We start from the raw sequence: 21335 nt of genomic DNA, 5'->3' as shown, positions 1-21335 counted from the left end.
ACATTCTCTCCTGAAAGATTCTGCAGAACAGGTCTAACCCCAGTGTGGCTACTCCCCCTGAGTCTGGCTCTCGAGACTGTGGGCCAGGGCGGCCCTCTACCATCCCTGGTTTAACTACCTGAACAGTCCTAGGGTAATACTGACACTAGACTAAACGCTCCTTGAGGGCAGGGACCATGTCACAATCATCTCTGAATCCCTGTGGAGGGACAGGAAGGAAAGAAAGCAAGCTTGCACATAGAACAACCCCAAAATAAGTGTGGGTCAACTTGCTCCATAGTCTTTAATTAATATGGCCTTTCAATTCATTCAGACAAATTTTGAGTTTCCCTGGATCATAGGTCTCATGCAAGTGGGCCGTGTTGATTCATTTAATAAAAATTCCCATTAGAATAATTCTCAGAATGCAAATGCACAGGCCAAGAAGCCCCATTCAAGTTAAGAAACAACTCTTCCAGGACCACCCCATGTGGTTATGGTCTTGGTCAGAAATAAAGTCCCCACTCTTGTCTATGAATCTATACTGGTTGACCCCACGTGGAGATATTATGATGAATCTTTGGAGCCTACCTCTGTAATGTGTGATAAAAATCACTTACATGTTTTCCAGGTCCTTTCCCTGAACCTGATATGGGCAGGCTGTCAATTAACAGAAATGATAGGGAAGGTATTGTGGCAGGGACACCTATCATCCAAATCAGGCAGAAACTACCAGGGCTTTAGGGTAGGGTAGGGAGGGAATATATTTCCCTGCCATGTGGTGATGAATTTCAATCACTGATGGCTTGTGCCAGATTCAAATTGGCAACCCACTGAGATGAAACGCTTTCTATCCCATTACTCATGCCTGGAGTGATCTGTTCCCTTGAAGACTTGCTTCCTAGGTGAAAGCGAGGGAATGAGCAGTCACTCTGAGATGGTTTAAATAGGATAAAAGGTATGAAAGGCAAGTGCCCAGCAAGAGAAATGTGCAGACATGGAGAGGAAGCTGGGGGCACATATAAAGCTCCATGCACTCGGAGAGCGGGGAATGTAACATTTAAAGGGCAAATATAAAATGGAATTCATTTCCATTTTGTATGACAACTGCTCAACGTCACTTAGTTCAATGGCTGCAATACTATTTGCTCTGCTAAGAAATCAATGTATTTAGGACTCTATAGAAATTTCTCCTAAAAAATTTCTATTTGGTTCTTTTTGTCTCAGATAACATTAAATCCACCTAAAATGTTAAAAAGAAAACATTTAAATCATATAATATAGCACTTTAACTTTTGAACATCCAGGCCCATTAATGTAGATTATGCTCTTGATAATCCTTTGATCAAACATTCAAGATTTCTGAAATTTTTACTAAATCTCGTTTACTAAATCAAAACGTTTACAAAGACCTTCTCAAGAATGAGTAACACAGTAGCAGTGAAAGTGCTTCTTTAAAAAGTCAGAATTCATCGATACAGTGAACAACACAGGACAACATAACAGGTACCAAGCATCAGCTCCCCACAGCTGGTAAGAAACAGTCTCAGGGATTTAGACAATCCGTCCTCTGCTATGTCCTGAAATAAGCAACGGCCCTGGGGGGACACAGCACACTGACACGAATGACCACGGAGAAGGTTATTAAATGTAGGCAATAATTTCAGCTCATACCAACCAGGGAAGCAATGTTAAGATTGTTTCCAATGAAACAAAATGTTTCCTCTGGCTTTCACCCCATCTGGAGCTCCAGCTCACCTCAAAGTGTTCCCTGGAGATTTCTGGGAGGTGGGAGGTTGACTGGGTGGGGGGTGGGGGAGGGACCTGGTGTTCAGAAAAACAGTGCTCTTGATATCAACAACACAGCTCTGTATGCCTTCCCCTGCCCGCCCCCTCCCCCAGCCCCACCACTCATGCCACCAGAGGACTGGCTGAAGGCACCAGAGCCATGGGCTGTGACTGATGTGGGAGGGCTTCTCCAGGCCCGGATGTATGGTTTATCCATATCTGAAGACGTCTCAGCAGCGGCTGCAAAAGGGCAGCATCTCTCATCATTACCCTGATCTGACACAGAAGCTGCACCCGTGTACTTGCAGCCCCTTCTCCTGGAATCAGCATGACTTGATATAAGCTGTGTTTCAGGGACAGATATGGATGAAGCCACCCTCCCTGACCCCAATGCTCTCTTTGCACCAAACATGTGGCTCTTAGCTCATTCCAAAGGAGTCGTTTCCCAGGATCTCCACTCACAAATAGACCCACCTGGTGGTCATCCCAAAGGTCCTCCAGATGTGCCCCGGCACTCTTATCTCTAGAGTAGACAGAGTATGAGCTGCAATGCTGTGGCCCTGCTACCTGAGAACACACCTAAGATCCTGGGTGAAATGATATGTCTCTGGGGATTGCTTCAAAATGCTAAGGAAGGAAGGGCAAGTGGGTGGGGGTGTAGAAGATACAAAATTGGCCAACAGTTGAAAATTGTTGAAGCTGAGGGCCAAGTATATGGGAGTCAGCACAACTCTGCATATGGTCTGACACAGGTGCTCGTTTACAGACTGGTACTGGTCTGTGAAGATGTAAGTATAGAGATTTGGAGAATTCAGAAGTTTTTATACCAGTTGGACAGAGTAATTCTGTCTGTTAAATCTAATAATAAAATAGTTGGACTTCAATTTTGTTGTTTTTTTAATCTCATTTTTTTAGGAATTCACTTTTTATAAAACTATTAATCTATGATTTACTGTATATTAAAAGACAAGGTCCCTCAGCATAAACAGAATGAAAAGCCCTGCTTTATATAATTCTGCTTTTGCATATGCCTGACATTTTCCACAGGAAAGAGTTGGGAGGGGGGAAGAATTGTTATTTTAGTTTCTACTCAGATATAAATTTAGAACTTGTCAGAAAATAAATGTAAATTTATTTTTTATTTTATAAATATGTAGGTAAACGTAGTCTGAAAGCAGCCTCGGTTTCAGTAAGCAGCTGCTTCTAAGATGGGTCTTGGTGGAGCCTCCTCGCCCGCCCCCCTCCCCATACATAAAGTGAGAGGTGGGGGCAGTGCAATGATGCACTTCCTGCAGTGCTGAGATTGTCACAAGTTGTTTATTTGAGCACCATATCTAGCTCTGATGAGCAACTTCTTGGCTAAATGTTTGGAGAGTTTAAACTTTCCACGTTCCTCTTTTCTCTCTCACATGGACAACTTATTTAAGTCAGCCCACTGAGGGATTTTTTTTTAACTTATTTAAGTGGAAATGTATTATTCAAACACTACAAGCCTACATGCAAGTCAACCTGACAAAATCATGTTTTCCAGTTAAACTACGGAACACAGCTGTGTGTACATATACACATACTCTTCCACTTAAAGCGAAACCTAGGTTTTATTTCGGTCCTTTTTCCTGTTCTGGCTGTAAGCGCAACTGGAGCCGTTCACTTTAAGGTCAAACCCCCTGCCACCCAGGGTAGCTAATATGTTCCTGTTAGTCATCCTGATTTCCCACAGGACTTAACAAACCCAGCTTAGTACTCAGACCCAAATATCTTAAAAGCAGCCCGCTCAATTTTCTCCATTAGCTTTGTCCAAATCGCCAATGACCACTTTGCCTTGAAAGCAAAACATGATGGAAAGGGGAAATCTGCTTTTGAGCAAGGGGGAAGAAAACAGAAAAATGCTGAGAGGTTCACTCCAGGCCACTCGTCCTGAGACACAGCAGTATGCGAAGGAGTCCCTACGGGGTCCGTGGAGTCTGTCACCCGAAGGCTCCCGAGGCTCCTGTGTCAGGCTTACTGGGGAACAACTACCCGAAGTAAAGGGCTGCAGCGGAGCCTCCGCAGGGCGCGCCTGTAAGGGCGCGAGCGCCAGGCTCCCTGTAATTAAGAAGCAGCCTGCTCCCGAGAAGACAGTGCTGCCACCCCATCTGCCACACCCGCATGAGCTGGCACCACGCCTCCTGCCTGCTGCCGCCGGGCTACCCACCGGAGCCTTGGAGACCGCCTTTGATGGAGCGTTGATGCCAAGCTTTTCCAGAGGATAGACAATCTGTCGTCGTGGTCGCACGGGAACCAAGTAATGAAGGGCGGATGTCAGGGAGTGGGCGTAGGAGCTCTGGACCTGCAAGACAGCAATCTCTGTTTCAGGGAGAAAATGTCAGAGTCGCAGCACAGATGCCTGCGTGCGGCTCTGCAAATACAAAATTCTGAACTCAGCCAAATCGGAGGGGGAAAAAATCTCAGCAAATAAACAAACATACTCTTCGAGCAGAGGAATGAATTGTAGATAATGCCTGACACTAATGAAGATAATTATGAGAGTAATTACATTACTATCTCTGTGGGAATGACAGATAAACAAGTGGTTTGGTTTATGGGATTTTTCAGTACAAGTATTTTCCCCAAGAGGATATTCTTTTCCACAGTGATCATGAATCAGCTTGATTTGACCCCATTAAGCTGTGTTATCTGTGTCCTGTTAACCTTTGCATGTTTGGCACAAGTTGCTTTAAGAAGGCACATAGATAAAAATGTCACCTGAGGGCAACTGAACACAGATGTAAAAATCCGTCTGTTTGTGAAAGTCACAGCTACTTCAACTGGACCTCGGTTGATAAAATAAGTGCTTTAAAACAAAAAGATGGCACTGGAAAGTGGGAGTAGGGTGGGGGACTTGGATCATATTATTTTGACTTAATATTAAATTATAACTTGGATTTATGCTTACTGGAATGAAATGAACTATGATAAATCATATTTTAGGAGAATGCTTTAAATATTAATTTTACCCAATGTTTAAAACTTGGCAGAGAAAGATGAACATGGTGATCTTTATTTCTCTCATATTTATGAAATTTTAGGGGTTTTGGTGAAACTAACTCTGTATTTCAACCATTTAAACCTCAAGAGTTAAACTGTGAAGCCAACATTTTTAAAGATATATTTATTGTATTTAAGCTGGAAAGCAAAGAAAGTAAAACTGAGCTGTAGATGTGTTTAATAAATGAAATGGTTTACATGTGACTTATTTGTTATTCTAAAAATAGCATCTGGACATTTCTAAGAGCTTCTGAAAGGGATTTCGAAAATCCTTCACCATTGAACTTCATATCCTGGTTTTACACACTGAAAAACAGAACCCAGGAGTTCCTGGCCAGAGGGCTCTGTTTTATGCCTAGACGATCTCTCAACACATGTTCTGGTAAGAGGATGTGGAGAAAACTATCTTCATAATTTAAGCCAAAAATTCACTTTTATTACAATCAACTGGGGATTTATAGCAGAATTTGGAAATTCTTACCTAAATTATTTAATACTGCTACTTACACTTGTTTAAATGTATAGGTGTGAATCACCTGGAAGTGCAGACTGTTTCCAAATGTGTTTCTACATCCTATATAAAGTAATACATGACACATTCCAAATTCTATACCATTCAGGTAAATATATGAATATTCAATGAAATGTCCAAGATACTATTTTTATTATGGATATAAAAGGACTTCCTACCAGCTTGGCACATGCAGGCAACATCATGAATAAAAACTAAGACTAATATCACATCCTGAAGGTCATCACGTTGGCAACTAGCCAAATGCAAAGTAAAAAGAAATTGTGCAGGACCAGGATTTTCCAGCCAAACTGTTACCTTCCCATCTCATTAAGTGGAAATCTAGGGCAGTCACATTGGCATAACACTGCATTTTGATAGAAAAAAAAATCACTAAAGCATATCCTTTATCTTGCTAAAAATCTTTCCCATGTTTTTTCTTCTTTCTTTCCTATTTCCTCTGTGTTTCTCCAAAAGCTTTTGTTAAATAAAATACATTAGTAAAATTAGTGTTATGTGAATGTACTAATACAATTTAGATTGTTTTTAAGTTTACTAAACAATCATTTAAAAAATCTACTTAGCTCACTTGTGGTAACTAAGAAGACATGTGACAACATCAGACCCTAGGAAGAGCATGAGAAAGTTTTCAGTCATGAATGGGATCTGATGGGACAACTTGTACCTATGCTAGTGGTTGAATATCATCACTCCTCAAGTCTACATCAAATTGAGGACCAATGCTGTCAGTGATGGAGGGACCAATTTGCAGGAAACAATACCTTGGAAATCCAGCTTGAAGAAGCTCTTGACTGTGGAACAACCAGTACAATGAATGTGTGTGTGTGTGTGTGTGTGTGTGTGTGTGTGTGTGTGACTCTTCTAGGCACTGGGATACAGCTTTGAACAGACAGACAAGCAGACAAGCACCTCTGCCTTCAAAAAGATAAAATTTTAGCTCATGAAAAGCACTATGAAGAAGACCAAAGCAGGATAAATGACAAGCAAGATAAAGAGATAGCTATCTGCTCATGCAAATATACATAATGTATACACATTAGATATGTGTTCATTACAAAAGTATTACTCTACCTAAGTAGGACAAGTGTTATGCAGTTACATAGGTATTTGCTACGTAAGGGTTACATCAGTATCATAAATCGCCACTTTTTATCCACCACTTTTAAGGGGGGTGGTTATAGTGCTTATTTGGAATGCTGTGATAGCACACCAACATTCTAAGATTGAACTGATTCATTCCATGGGTTCATCACTAAAATGTTCTTTGCTTGAAGAACATGATAGGATCATTTTGGCACTTCACGAATGCACCATAAGAAATAATTTGATTTTCATGTCCCTTAGAGCATTTTTGCATAGTTTTCAGTCTCTGTTTTTCCAATATGGAAAAGTCAACAAATTGTTCGACTAATTATATTGGTTGGATTGCTTCAGAAATTCAAAATCTTCTGGACTTTCACTGTTGTGTAAGGGTCAAACTCAATATGGCCACTTGAAATTCGGAGCCACTTAATAATCAAAATGCATCGAGTGAGTAAGGAATATAATATGGCACACACTATCCATGACACTGTGAATGCTGACCTGCTGGAAACATGAATTATAACATTTTTTACCTTGCTTTCCCTGGACTCCGGATAAATAGGGTAGTAGAGACATGATTTATAGCCTAAACGGAGGATCTCCTTCAGAAAAAACTTGGTGTAGTGCCGAAAAATGGGGTTTAGGGCAAAGTGATGCAAGTGCCCGTGTTCTTCACGCTGGTGGTGATTGAAGTAGATGAAATCTTCAATATTGTAATGGGACCGAATGTACTCTATATCCTAAAAATGAGGCAGGGAAAGGATATCTTAGAGTGAGTTTAAACAAATGGCATTGTGTGATAAAATCTTTTAAATCACTTTAGGTACAATAGCAACAGATGTGTTTTTCTCTCTAGTGATTTACAACCTCATCTTCATTGTTAAATTTTTTAAAATTAAAAGTTATGTTTTTTGAAAGTCACCTGTTCTGATGGCTTGTCTCTGGAGGATGGCTAAACAGCTTTGGAATTTGTTCCTTATATAGAGAGCCTTGCATCTCTGCTAGTGGCCAGGCAACAGGACAGCAGATTTCGCTGCTGTTGGGCAAGGGGCGCATGTGCTAGTCAGCAGGATGGCTGAGCGTGTGCAAATTTCAGGAGCAGGACAAACACCCACCAGCATTCTCTGGATTCGTTACTATTGTCTATTCACCTATTAATGTGGAAATGAGCCATCCTACAAGTCCCACACTTTGAGTAGCACATGTGGCTGGGTTGGCTTATAATAAAACTGTGAGGCTGGGCCTCATCCACAGGCATTCATTAAACTTTTTATCCCTCTGAGGTACAGTCATGCACCTCAGTAACGACTGGGATACATTCTGAGAAATGCATCATTAGGTGAACATCCTGAGTAATACATTGTTAGGTGATTTTGTCATCATTGTGTGAACACCATAGAGTACACTTAGCAAACCTAGATGGTATAGTCTACTGCACACCTAGGCTGTATGGTATAGCCCTGGGCTACAAGCCTGTACAGTATGTTACTGTATAAAACAACATGAGATTAAATCAAGCACAAGAGAAAAAGATGCAATCAAGCAATACAGTAAAAAATGAGATGTACGAGGCTGCTGCCAGCATAACATGGCAAACTATTTTATAGCAAACATTTTTTTATAAGTAGAAAGACTCTAAAATAACAATAAAAAGTATAGTACAGTAAATACATAAACCTGCAACGTAGTCATTTATAATCATTACAAAGTATTATATACTATACATAATTGTATGTGCTATACTTTTATACGACTGGCAGGTTTACACCAGCATCTCCACCAACACGTGAGTAATGCGTTGGACTATGACATTAGAACATTATGACATTGCCAGCTACGATGGCAATAGGAATTTTTCAGCTCCATCATAATCTTACGGGAGCCACCGTTGTATATGCGGTCCCTCATTGACCAAACGTGGTTATGTTCATATGACTGTATAACATGTTTACACTGTGGAAGGTAATTCAAAGCACTGGTGAGTGCTTAGTTGTAAAACTCCTGCTTCTTTGGGCCCCGTCCTGATCACCCCACACTGCAGGGGAGGGAACCAGGGGTTCATCCATGCTAACTGTGCACTGGTTCAGCTAGTCCTGCTTCACTTCTCAGCAGTGCACATTGTGGAGGTGGGTGTGAAAACCAGAGTGAGTGCGACTCTAGTGACAGGAGCAGTAAGCACACCTGATATACAGGGAAAACCAAACCATATGCAGATTGGAAAGCACCTATTTATATTTCTTTGTATTTTCCACAGTAAAATTGCCCTAAAAGCACACTTTCAAGAAGAGGAACTGGAAAATGCAAGGAACTTGCTTTATTCTGTGATCAGACAGGCTGGCAGTGGAAAATTCAGGAAAACTGTGAAGTCTGTGTCCAAGGCCCTCCAGGTCCCTTGTCTTTCCAGCTTCTGCCACAAAGCACAGAGGAAACTGGGTTTGGGGCCTGAGGGCAATTCTGGCAATGTCTGAGCTTTCCGTCTGCATTGACCCTATAACTGCCTTTATACTCTAAGACTTTATTTAATTACCAAGGAGGCATCTCTCATTATGAAATAAAACGAGTAATAAGTGTAGGGCTGAGAAATTACTGAAAAACAAAAAACAAAGAGCCAATAGAGGTTATCAGTGCAAAACAGCAGATGGGCCACGTGCATCTAATTTCCCTCCCATTCCCAAACCCTTAAAATTAAACAAAAATTTATTTTTAAAATAATGAGGGGGAGTGATGAGGGTGGGGGGGACAAAAGAGTAAGGCAGTTTACATCAGAAGGAAACATACTGATGTTCTCTACCACTAGGTGAAACCTTGGGCCACTGGCAGGTCCCTGCCTGCTGCCTACCAGTACGACCTTCAAGCACCACAAGAGGAAGCCAGTTGACTGATGCCTTCCCAATCAGGCAGAGAGGTGGGCAGCCCTCCCGGGGACTGGAGAAATGCAGTGGAGAGCAGATATGCACAACTGTCAGGATACTCATGCCAGACAGCCATACTGGTAACCTAATCTGTCATCCATGACATGGACAGACTTTTAAGGAAAATCAACAAATGTAAAGACCAGAATAGAGAAGCACAACTTACTCCAGAGAAAGCAGAGGTTATTCAGGGAACAGAAGAGAATTTTAAAAAATCTATTCAGTATCCTCAGACATACCCAAAAGGATTTTCAATATAACATAACAATCATGCTGCTACAAAAAAGGAACAAGGAAGAGACTTGGAAATTAAATATATGGACCCTAAAACTAAAATCCCAATAGGAGGCCTGGATAACAGACTAGACATGGCTGAAGACTGAATTACGGATCCAGAAGGCAAAATTAAGGAAATCTCCTAGAAAAAAATATAAGAGATTTAAAAATATGAGAAGAAAGTTAAGAGACAGTGAATGACTAATTCAAAAGCTCCAATAGCCATCTAAAAAGAAATTCAAGAAGAGGAGAAGAGAGAAAATTAAAGGGAAGAAATAATTAATAAAATCATAGAAGATGTTCCCAAGCTCAAAAGAAGCATAAGATACTTCTTGGTAAATTTTCAAAATTTCAGGGATAAAAATAAAAAAACTAATTCTCAAGAGAGAAAGCAAACAAACATACATTTATTTACATCAGATTATATTTTATCAGCAACCTGGACACTAGAAGACAACAGGAGTAAAAATATCAACATTCTGATGAGAAAGAATTTGAATAAGAATTGTATACACAGTCAAATGAGTGTTCAAGTGAGGACAAAATGGAAACTTCTGTATATGTATGGACTCAGAGACACTACTACCTACTACCCTCTCTAAAAGAAATACTCAAAGATATATGAATGAAAAGAAAGATGAATTAAAAAATGAGGACAGTTTGAAAATATTAAAAGAATAAAGCCATATGAACATCTCAATAAATGCCAAAAACACATCTGATAAAATTCAACACTCATTCATAATAAAAGCTTTTAGTAAACTAGAAATAGGAGAGAACTGCCTTAACATGATAAAGGATATCTCCTTGTACCTACAGCAAATATTATACTAAATGGGGGAAAATACATATAGAATCATTCCAATTAAAACCAGAACCACAACAAAAGTACCCATTATAAACACTACTATTAAATGTTGTTCTAAACATACAATAAAATTGGAAAAGGAAATAAGGTATAAATGTTTTTAAAAGAAGGTGTGGCAGATTCAATTTTCCAAAGATGGTCATGACAGTATCTTTCATCCCACATGCTCTTCTGCAGAGGGAACTTGCCACACTCCCATCACGAGCTGGAGTCCATTCTCTGTCCCTGGAATCTGAGCTTGCCCTGTAACTGCTTTGACCAGTAAAATATGGTAGCTCTTTGACCAGAGATGCTTTGCCGGAAAGAGAATCAATGGAGAAACACTCAGAGCTAATAAAAGGCTTCAAAAAGGTGGTTGGATACAAGATCACAAAACAAAAATTAGTAGTTTTCCCACATACCAAAGTAAACATTTAGAAAGCACAATGAAAAAAATTGTGTCTATTCACAATACACAGAAAAATATAAAACATGTAGAAATAAATCACAAATGTCCAGGACTGTATTGGTCAGGGTGTCAGCAGGAAACAGATGGTATGTTCAAATTAGCATAATTGGAGGTAGGTCTAACAAAGGGACTATTTACAAAGAGGGGCCAGGGTGTAGAGAAACCAGCAGGGATAGTGTAGCAGCAACTGTAAACCATTACCACCTTAAGCAGGTGGGATGAGAGGTACTGGTTACTGGAATCCAATAAGAGTCATGGACAAGAAGAGGCTGACTTGAAAAGATCAGGGAATTCAGCGGAGAGACCAGACATCCCAATCTCAGTCTCCTCCCTTCTTCTCATCAGGGTTCCCCATTGGTGAAACCTAATCAGAACTAGAAAGGCAAAGGCACTGTGATGCTGCCCACCAGGTTAGGCTCCCTGGGACAGAACAGGATGGAGAAGGGCAGGCAGTGAATCTGAGAAGACAAGTATCTGGCAAACAAAACCTGTGTGAAACAAAGCCACAGAACTTTTCTGAAGAATCCAAAAGAATGCAACAACAACAATAACAAAAATAGAGGAAGCTATGTTCCTAGAAGGGAAGTCTCAGTATTTTCATTGTCAATTCTGCTTAAAATTTTCTATAAAATCTACATAGCTTAAAATAAATTCATAAGTATTACAAGATTTATCTGAGGGAAGAAATATTCAAGTAAAACCATGAAAATTTAGGAAGGAAAGACAAATGAGAGAAGACTCCTCTGCCAGATATTAAAGCACATGATAATGCAATAGATACCAACAAATAAGTCCATGGAACAGAATAGCGAGTAAAAACAGACACAGGCACATGGAAATTTAATAATGTAAAGGCGACATTTTAAATCAGTGGGGAAAGAATAGACTACTCTGTAATAAATATTTAGGAATTATTGGCTGTGCATTGGGAAAAAATAAAATCAGATGTTCTCTTGAGACTGACACACACACACACACACACACACACACACACACACACACACACACACACCCTAATTAAGTGCAAGGAAGAATGTTGGAAGAGATAAATGCCTATCAATAGTAGTAATTCTTTGAAGAGAGCAGAGGGACTTTTTTTTTTTTGGTGATGGAAGGTTATTTGAATTTTTAGAATGTGAATGCTCTCATGAATGATTTTAAACATTTTGAACTGAAAAAAAAACAAAACTTGAAAGCCTGCCAAGTGGGATGCTAGCATATGATGATTTATATCCTTCAGAAAAAGAAGGCATTCTTATTAAATTAGTAAAAATGAAACTTCAAAAGAGGTATTGTGTGATAATTCATGATATAAAAAGGCACAAAGAAATTAATATCCATTTCACAATTTACCATTTCATTTCTGATCACTGCAATGCCAATTATTTGTTCTGCCACATCAGCTACAAATGCCTGCAGTGGTGTTCCATCCTGAAATGATAAGCATGTTTTAAGACCCTTGAAAATATCACTATTACTGTTTCTGTAGGCAGTCAATAATGAGTTTTAACGATGATCACATAATGATAGTCAGAGCCACCATCTATCACCACTTACCTTTGGGCCAGGTAGCAAGTTAAATGCCCTCTTTGTGTTCATTTAAACCTCACTCCAACCTATGAGATAAGTATTATCATTATTTCTACCTCATTTATGAGAAAATAAGGCTTGGAAGGTTGAGTAAGTTGTCAAGATCTCCAGCTAGTAATGGATGGACTTATGATTCCAACCACATTCCCTTGACTTGGAATCTGTTTTCTTTAGCTCTACATCAGTGGTTCTCAAATATTGTGATCTCAGGACGCCCATGCCCTGAGGACTGCAAAGAGCTTTGGTTTATGTGTATAATGTCTATCACTATTTCCTGTATCATAAATGAACACTGAGCAAATTTTGCAGTTTTAAAACTTTAACTTAATTAAAACAAACTTTTTAACTTGACAAAAATATTGAGAGAAGAGTAACATTGTTTCAAATTTTTAAAAAAAATCTCTTTAGTGTCTGGCTTAATGGAAGACGGCTGGATTCTCATATCTGCTTCTGTAATCAATCTGTTGCAATATGTTATTTTGGTTGAAATATATGAAAAAAATATCTTCATAAAGATACAGAGTTGAAAAAGGGAGAAGTATTTAAACAAACTTTTCAGATAATTATAGATATTCTTCTTTGATGCTCCATCAAAACTTAAGAAGTGGCAGTGTTTTAAAGATTAAAATCTTTAAGTATTGAATCTAAAACCATATCAATGAACTTTGTATATACTACTGCATTACAATTCATTGGTCTGCTTTGCATTTTGAATGAATCTTTTGCCTATGCATGATTTTGTAACATCATGTATTGTTTAACTGGAAAATACTGGTTTGCCAAGGTTATGCAGATTTTCCGAATGTTGACCTATTTCATTAAAAAATATCAAAACATCACACTTGGTATTTTATCACCACCAGATATATCAGAAAAAGTCTTTTAAGTATTGGGAAGCTGTCAAGCTCACAAATGGCAGATACTGATTTTCCAAATTTTAAATTTTTTTCTTGAATGCTTGGACTCTGTCATAGGGGACAAATGCTGTCAGTTGTTCTCTTGGAGTGACAAGCTTACTTTATTCATTTTTAAGAAAATGTCTGCCAGTGACCCAAGACAGGATAGCCATATTTTGTCTGCCAGCTATTCTTTCAAGTAAAAAGGGTGTTCCATGAAAACAGCAGCTGGAGCAGCATGCAACTCAAACAATTGCAGAAATGTGTTTTCCTGAAACAAGCAACGTGCTTTCAGTCTGCAGCAGAAGAGCTTTATGTGCACTTCTCATTTTGCCACACAGAATACTAGAAATACATGTACTCAATTGAGGTTGAGACTTAATAAACTTTAATAGTTTTTACTGCTTCAAGTGAAACTGGCTTTCCCTTTTTAAAATTGAACTGTCTATTGAGATAGATGTAGATTCATAAGCAGCTGTAAGAAATAATACAGAGAGATTTCTTGTACACTTTGTCCAGTATCCCCTAATGGCAGCGTTTTGTGGAATGCACATTGATGCAACTAAGTGCGTGTATTAAATTCTCCACAATTTTATCCCCTGTGTAGATAGCACCACATGTACATAGCACCACAGTCAAGACGATACTGAACAGTTCCAACACAGGATCTATGGGGCTGTCTATTACAATCACACCCATCTGCTTCTGTTCTCCTCCCACCCTTAACCAGACAGCAAATGATATATTCTCCATTTCTAAAACTTGGTCATTTCAAAAATGTCATATAAGAGGAATCATACCGTACATAACCTTTAGGGACTGGCTTTTTCTCCTACTTAGCATAATTCTTGGAGATTCATCCAACTTGATGCATTGCTCTATTGCTGAGCACTATTCCATGGCACAGAAGTGCCATGGTTTACCCATTCACCTGCTGAAGGACATCTGGGCTGATTCCAGTTGATATGAATATTTGTGCACAAGTCTTAATTTCTCTGGGATAAATGCCCAGGAGTGCAATTGCTAGTTCATTTTCAGTTTTTAAAGAAATAGCCAAAATGTTTTCCGGAGCGGCAATACTATTTTACATTCCCATTAGCAACACATGAATGATCTGATATCCTGGTATCCTTGCCAGTATTTACTAGCATCATTCTTTATTATTTTAGTCATTCTGTTTGGTGTGCAGTGATATCCCATTGTGGATTTTCTTTTTCTGTTGTTAGTGTGAGTATGTGGCAGTGAAGAACTCAGTGACCACTCAGAAGTTTGGTCCCACTGCCCTGACTGAGGTCCCACTGAGGCTCCTGAGGTTTTGTCCATCATTGCTGTTGCACCATCAGTGCAAATATCAATACTGCAGAAAAGGAAAATAGCTTCCTACTCATTATGAAAATGGTTTTTACCTCACAGTCTCCCTGAAAATTCATGTCTTGAAGACCCCTAGGGTTCTTTTTTTTTTTTAAAGATTTTTATTGGGGAGTTGGGGGATGGGAACAGCACTGGGGAATTGGGGGAAGGGGATCAGACAAGTTGCTGTCGTTTTGTTCTTCAGTCTAGTTGTGGAGGGCGTTGCTTCAGTGGCCCAAGTTGGCACCATCATTGTGCTCTTCCCGGGCGAGGCAGATCAGTCGCCAGCTTCTGGACGGCCGCTCATGGCAGCTGCCAGCCACTCACGCTGGCTGCTGGCTACACACGGTAGCTGATGGCAGCCCACTGCAGCAGAGGCTGGCTGCAGCCTACGCCGTCGCCGGCGATTCATGGCAGCCCAGCTCCAGGTTGAGCTGTTGTTCAGCATCTTAGCTGTAGAGGGCAGTGTCACTGGCCCTCATATGTGGGATCCTCTGGCATCCCAAGCCGGCTCTTAACCAACTGAGCCACTCAGCCGGTCCCCTAGGGTTCTTTAGACCACACTTTGAGAACCAGGGCACTACATCATACTGTGTTGATGAACCAAAAAAAATGAAGAAACAAGAAGACTCAGACAAACAAAAACAAAAACAAAAATACATGTACTGGAGGAAGTTTTCTTTTAATTCAATGCCTTTATAAATGTTAAGTTTCACTACATTTAGGTGTTTGGTATCTTCCTCTTGATGACTTAAAAATGATCTAAAAGGTTTATTCAAAAGAGTCAATAATTGGTAATTCCCCAAATGACCTCAACAGTAGAATGAAGAAATCAATTTTGGTATAATTATGCAGTGAGATACTTTATGCCACAATATGGATCAACCTCACAAATGATAATGAACAAAAGAAGCCTGATATCAGAAAACATACTGTATGATCCCTTTAAATAAAGTTCAAAAACAGGTATAACTAATCTATGATCTTAGAAGTCAAGGTGGTATTAACCTGGGGGGAAGAGTGACTGAGTGAGAGCATAAGGGGGACTTCTGGAGGGCTGGGGTTAATCTGTTTCTTGAAACATGTGCTTATTACATGGTGTATTCAAATCGTGAAGTCCATCAAACTGCTTATTGGTCATACTTCAATATAACATTTTAAAAAATAATAAAATTTATAAAAAAGTTAACTAAGCATTTCTCCAACTACATGCATTGCTCCATGTCTGGTTAAGTTAACTGGCATCGTCCTTAAGAAAATAGTGGCAATGTATGAACAACTGCTAGCTTTCCCATTGCCATGGCACAAATAGTACAGTTACTTTACTAGAAAAAGAACCCAACATTTGTCATACAGGAACTTTCCCAGGCCACCCAATCCTTCAGGATATGGCCAACTCATCTAAAGAGTACAGATAAACTCATCATCCAGTAGAGCTGAAAAGGGGTCCCACGCCCTAAGTTTGATATCAAATGCTGCTGAGTTGGGCACCAGGCACCCACGTATTCCTGAGCCACCATTTACTAACCTCAGTCAGATTTGTATATTCTAAGCATTGGGAATCTATCTATCTAATTTGCGACACTTGTCCAGATCAAGTCCAAATTTTCCATCCCCATGATAAAGATTGAGGGTATCTGAACAGGCTCACTTCTTTAAACCTCAGTTTCCTTGTTTTCTCCTCTTGCTCCCATCTTCCAAACCCACCTCTGCCACTCCCCACCACATGATTCTCCCACTGACGTCCAAGGAGAGTTCAGGATTGAACCTACATGGGACATAATGGCCTGATAATGTGAGGAAAAGGAAGCCAGTCTGGTCATAGCAAGTACTTACAGGGTCTCTGCGAGCCTCATTGTATTGCTTTAAATCCTCCAATATGCTTTTATTCAGCATGAGGGTGCTGACAAGATTTTCAACACCAGGAGTATCCGATAGATTAGCTAATCTTATATTAATCGTCCTGGGTAAAGAGAAATACATTTTTTTAGGTTAAAATACTATAATATAGATTCCCCTCCCTAAAAAAATGGAGACAGAATTGTAACATATCACATTTATATAAGATAGTATCAGTAAAATGCCTTTATATAACATTGTGGTTTAATTAATTACAAAAGTAACTCATCTCATTCTAGAAAACCTGGAAAAAACATGTAAAAGAAGTGCAAAGAATAAGGTAAAATCACTGATAATACCATTAACCAGAAACAACACAGTTACACTTTAAATTCATTTAATTTAAAACGTTCAGCATCATGCTTTATTTCATATGTACTTCATCTACAAAGCCAAATTCTTCCCCAAATTTAAAAACATATTAAGAAGTTAAGAAATTACATTGAAGTTGAACATCTTTTCTTGTATCTGTTGGCCGTTTGTATGTCTTCTTGGGAGAAGTGTCTGTTCAAGTCCTCTGCCCATTTTTTAATTGGATTGTTTGTTTCATTGTTGTTGAGGTGTATGACTTCTTTATATATTTTGGATATTAGCCCCTTCTCCCACTCAGTTAGTTGCCTCTTTGTTTTGTTGATAGTTTCTTTTGCTGTGCAGAAGCTTTTTAGTTTGACATAGTCCCATTCATTTATTTTTGCTTTTATTTCCCTTGCCTTTGAGGTCATAGATGGATCTTGAGAATACCGTGCTAAGCAAAATATGTCAGATGGAAAAAGTCGAGAACCATATGATTTCACTCATATGTGGGATATAAAACTGAAAGCAACAAATGAACAAACAAGATAAACAAAAAACTCACAGACACAGACAACAGTTTACTGGCTACAGGGGGAAAGGGAGGAGAGAGGGTGGTAGAAAAGGATAAAGGGAATAAAGTATATGGTGATGAGAGGAGTTTTCTTTGGATGGTGAACACACAATGCAATATACAGATGATGTATTATAGAATTGTACACTTGAAACCTATATAATTTTATTAACCAATGTCATCTCAATAAGTTGAACATAAAAAGTCAAATCACAGAGAATTATATAAAGAAAAAACAAAGAAATTATATTGAACTTGGGATGGTTTCATGAGAATTCTTATAATTTTATCTTTGATTTTGTGTGTTTTACGTGAAGTCAAGTAAGACAATGGAGAACGTGTGGGGGCTTGGAGCCTTGGCTCACATGTAGTACCAGCCTCCCACCCTCACTCCATAATGCTATCTCTCCCATCTGTCCCTGCCCCTGGCATGTTGGGCCCCAAAGAGTCTCCCCATGCCCCATGACTGTTGTCACCTTCTGCCAGGGGTGACAACTGGGTTGCATCACAGGGGGAAGCCAACATTCAGCCACCATGCTCCACCCTCAGTGGGGCCCTGGACATAGGTATGGGAAGGATCGGGGGTCAGGGTGTCCCGTGGAGTCTCTTGTCAGAGCAAGGTGGTGGGCATCCCCATCCGGGGAAGGCAGTGCCATGGCGTGTTCAGCTGGCAACTCAGCATGGGCCTCTGGCCCACCTTCCACCCAAGTATTTTGTGCATCCCAGGGCAGAGGTTGCCAGATGTTGGAGGATGCCTATTTGCCATGCATTGGAGTGGTGTGCCCATAGGAAGGGGAGATGACTTCTTCATCTTAGGCTGGAGTCCCACATTTTTATTTTGCAGTACGCCCTGAATATTATATAGCTGGTCTTGCATTAAATGTTCTCCAGTCATTCAGGTATTATTATTAAGTTTGATAGTGCTATTCTTCCTAATATTAATAAAGTGAAATATTCTAACCTACTTAGCTTTTGATTGTAGTGAATATTTGTGCTTAAATTTTAATGTATGATCCCATACTGTGGACAAAGTGGCTTATTTGCAAAGAACAATCTACATCTATAATTAACTGGTATAAAAATTATCAATTAATGTCACCTTACTATTTATGAGCAACTTTTAAATGAAGGACAAGAAATTGGTTCTGATATGGCCACCTTACACCAAAATCTAGTTCAAATGGATTAAAGTTCTAAATGTAAAAAATAAGACCACAAAAGTACTAGGAAAATACCCAAGGGAATTAAGAACATATGTCCACACAAAACCTTGTCCATGAATGAGTTTATAGCAGCATTATTTATAATAGCCCCAAAGGCAGAAAGAGCCTAAATATCCATCAATTTCTGAATGGATAAACAAAATGTGGCACATCCATACAATGGAATATTAAGTCAGCCATAAAAGGGAGTGAAGTACTGACATATGCCACAACACAGATGAACCCTAAAAACATTATTCTAAGTGAAAGAAACCACAAAGGCCACATACTGTATAATCCATTTATATGAAATATCCAGAATGGGCAAATTTATAGAGACAGAAAGTAAATTAGCTGCTGCCAGGGGGCTGGGGGGGAGGAAAGAATCGGAATGGCTGCTTAATGGATACGGGATATCCTTTGGGGTGATGAGAATATTTTGGAGCCACAGAGCTGATGGCTGCAAAATTTTGTGAATGTACTAAAAACCACCGAATTGGATACTTTTAATGGGTGATTTCATGGCATGTGAGCTGTTACCAAATATATATACAGTAATACCTTGGTTTGCAAGCATAATTCATTCCAGAAACAAACTACTCGTATTGCAAGAGATCACTTGTTTACCACGTTAAAATGTATTAGAAATGTTTGCTCGTTTTGTGAAACACTTGCAAACCACGTTACTCGCAATCCAAGGTTTTACTGTGTGTATATATATATACACACACACACACACACACACACATATATATATACATATAAAATCTAAGTTGAAAGAAAAAAAAGGAAAAGGAAAGGGGAATGGCAAATTATAGCCAAAAAATAAGCTAGTGTAGCCATCTAAATATCAGATAAACTAGGCCTTAAGGCAAAAAGCACTATGAGAGAAAAAGTTCTTTATTTAATAAAAGTAAAAACATAATGTTATATGTCAGTTAGATTTCAATAAAAAAGGAGTTAATATGTAGAGTATCTTCATTTTGACTCATCAAATGATTATCAATATATATTCTAAATACCAATTATATATTTATAAAAAACTCACTAGGAAGATATGACAGTATCAAATTTGCAGGGATCTAACAATACAGCTTCAGAATACTGAAGTGAAAAGTTACAGAATTATGAGAATTTGACTACTTCATATTGGTAAAGTTTAATATACCTCTCTCAGAAACTGGTATCAGACAAAAGATTGGATCTTGCATCTCCTAATGAAAAAAACTTGATAATAGTCATCTCAGTCTTATTCCAAAGCCCTCCACCAGTTGTCTTTCCCATCTTAGTTAATGGTAACCCCATTTTTCCAGTGGTTCAGGCTCACACCCTGGACTCCATCTTGGCTCTCTTTCTAACACACCTCACTTCCAGCCCAGCAGCATGTCCGGTTGTCTTTCCCTTCAAAAATGCATCCAGAATCCAACCACTTTTCACAACCTCCAATGCTGGCCCCAGCCACCACCACCTCTTGCCTGGGTTGTTGGAACAGCACCCTAATATGTATCTATGCTTCCACTTTTGCCCTGAAAATCCACCTTCAACAAAGCAAGTAGAGTGATGCTTATAAAACGTGTCAGACCATGTCACTCTTCTACTCAAATCCCAGTAATGCAGATGTTCTTAACCTCTTTTATGCCAAGGATTCCTCTTTTTAATGCATAAAACACATAGGATTGTAATATACGAGCTTCATTAAATAACATGATTCAGTAGTTGTCTAATAATGTAGATGAGCATAAGTCATCAGTAATATTTGTAGGTGTATGCAAATCCTGTAATGTGATAGGAAAATAGCTGTCATTTCAATTTAAGAGAAAGTTACAGATCCTTCTGATCCTATTGTGGTTTGTTGCCTACTTTTACAATGGAAAGAAATGCTAATTTTCAGTTAAAGCTTCATGAAAATAGAGATTCAATTTTCCCCCTGAATTCAACCCATGCACCAAGGTTAAGAACCCCCAGCTATGATTCCCATCTCACTCCAAGTAAAAGCCAAAGTTCTAGTAAGGCTGAGAGACCCTCCACGATAGAAGCTTCCTTCCCCTGCCCTTTCTCTGGGATCTTTCCTCTTGACTCATCTCCAAATGGTCAGCTTCTTGCTTTCCCTGCTTCTCTCACAGGCCTCCCTGGTTTTCCTCAAACATTCCAGGCAAAATCCCTCATCAGAAGTTCTTCCCGGGAATTCTGCTTCTTCCACCTCAAATCTGCAAACCTTGTTCCCTCACCTCAACATCAAGTGTTTGCTCAAATTCACCCTCTTAGTGAGGCCCTCCCTAACCCTGACCTCCACCCCACACCATTAAAAATTTGGAAACCCTGACATTTCATTACCTGCTCTATTTTTTTCCAAAGTACTTCCTACCTTCTATTTATTTTGCTCATTGTTTTGTCTCCTCCCACTAAAATAAAACTTCATGAAGATAAGAATTCTAGTCTATTTGCTCACTGCTGCACCACCATTGCTAGAACAATGCCTACAACATGGTAAGTGCTCAATAAATATTTGTGCGATGAATGAATTATACAGCTTGCATGTTGATGGTCAGAGACTCTTTCACATGTGTCTATGTGATAAATGCTACAATAGGGTTATGAAGAGGGTTGTGGGAGCCAGGAC

General features: G+C 39.3%; 1 protein-coding gene across 1 annotated transcript in view; it reads right to left on the bottom strand.

The window, feature by feature from the left end:
* Positions 1-21335, bottom strand: part of CFAP61 (cilia and flagella associated protein 61) — a 323912-nt gene that overhangs the window by 158290 nt on the left and 144287 nt on the right. Inside the window, exons 14-17 of the mRNA XM_019653120.1 lie at positions 16586-16712; positions 12267-12344; positions 6943-7149; positions 3962-4096 (exon numbers count right to left, since the gene is read on the bottom strand). Of these exons, the coding sequence (XP_019508665.1) occupies positions 3962-4096; positions 6943-7149; positions 12267-12344; positions 16586-16712 (547 nt within the window). The remainder of the gene's footprint in view (positions 1-3961; positions 4097-6942; positions 7150-12266; positions 12345-16585; positions 16713-21335) is intronic.

The sequence above is a fragment of the Hipposideros armiger genome, unplaced genomic scaffold (genome assembly GCF_001890085.2).
Source record: "Hipposideros armiger isolate ML-2016 unplaced genomic scaffold, ASM189008v1 scaffold_195, whole genome shotgun sequence".
Taxonomy (NCBI): domain Eukaryota; kingdom Metazoa; phylum Chordata; class Mammalia; order Chiroptera; family Hipposideridae; genus Hipposideros; species Hipposideros armiger.
This window is presented reverse-complemented; position numbering and strand designations above follow the sequence as displayed.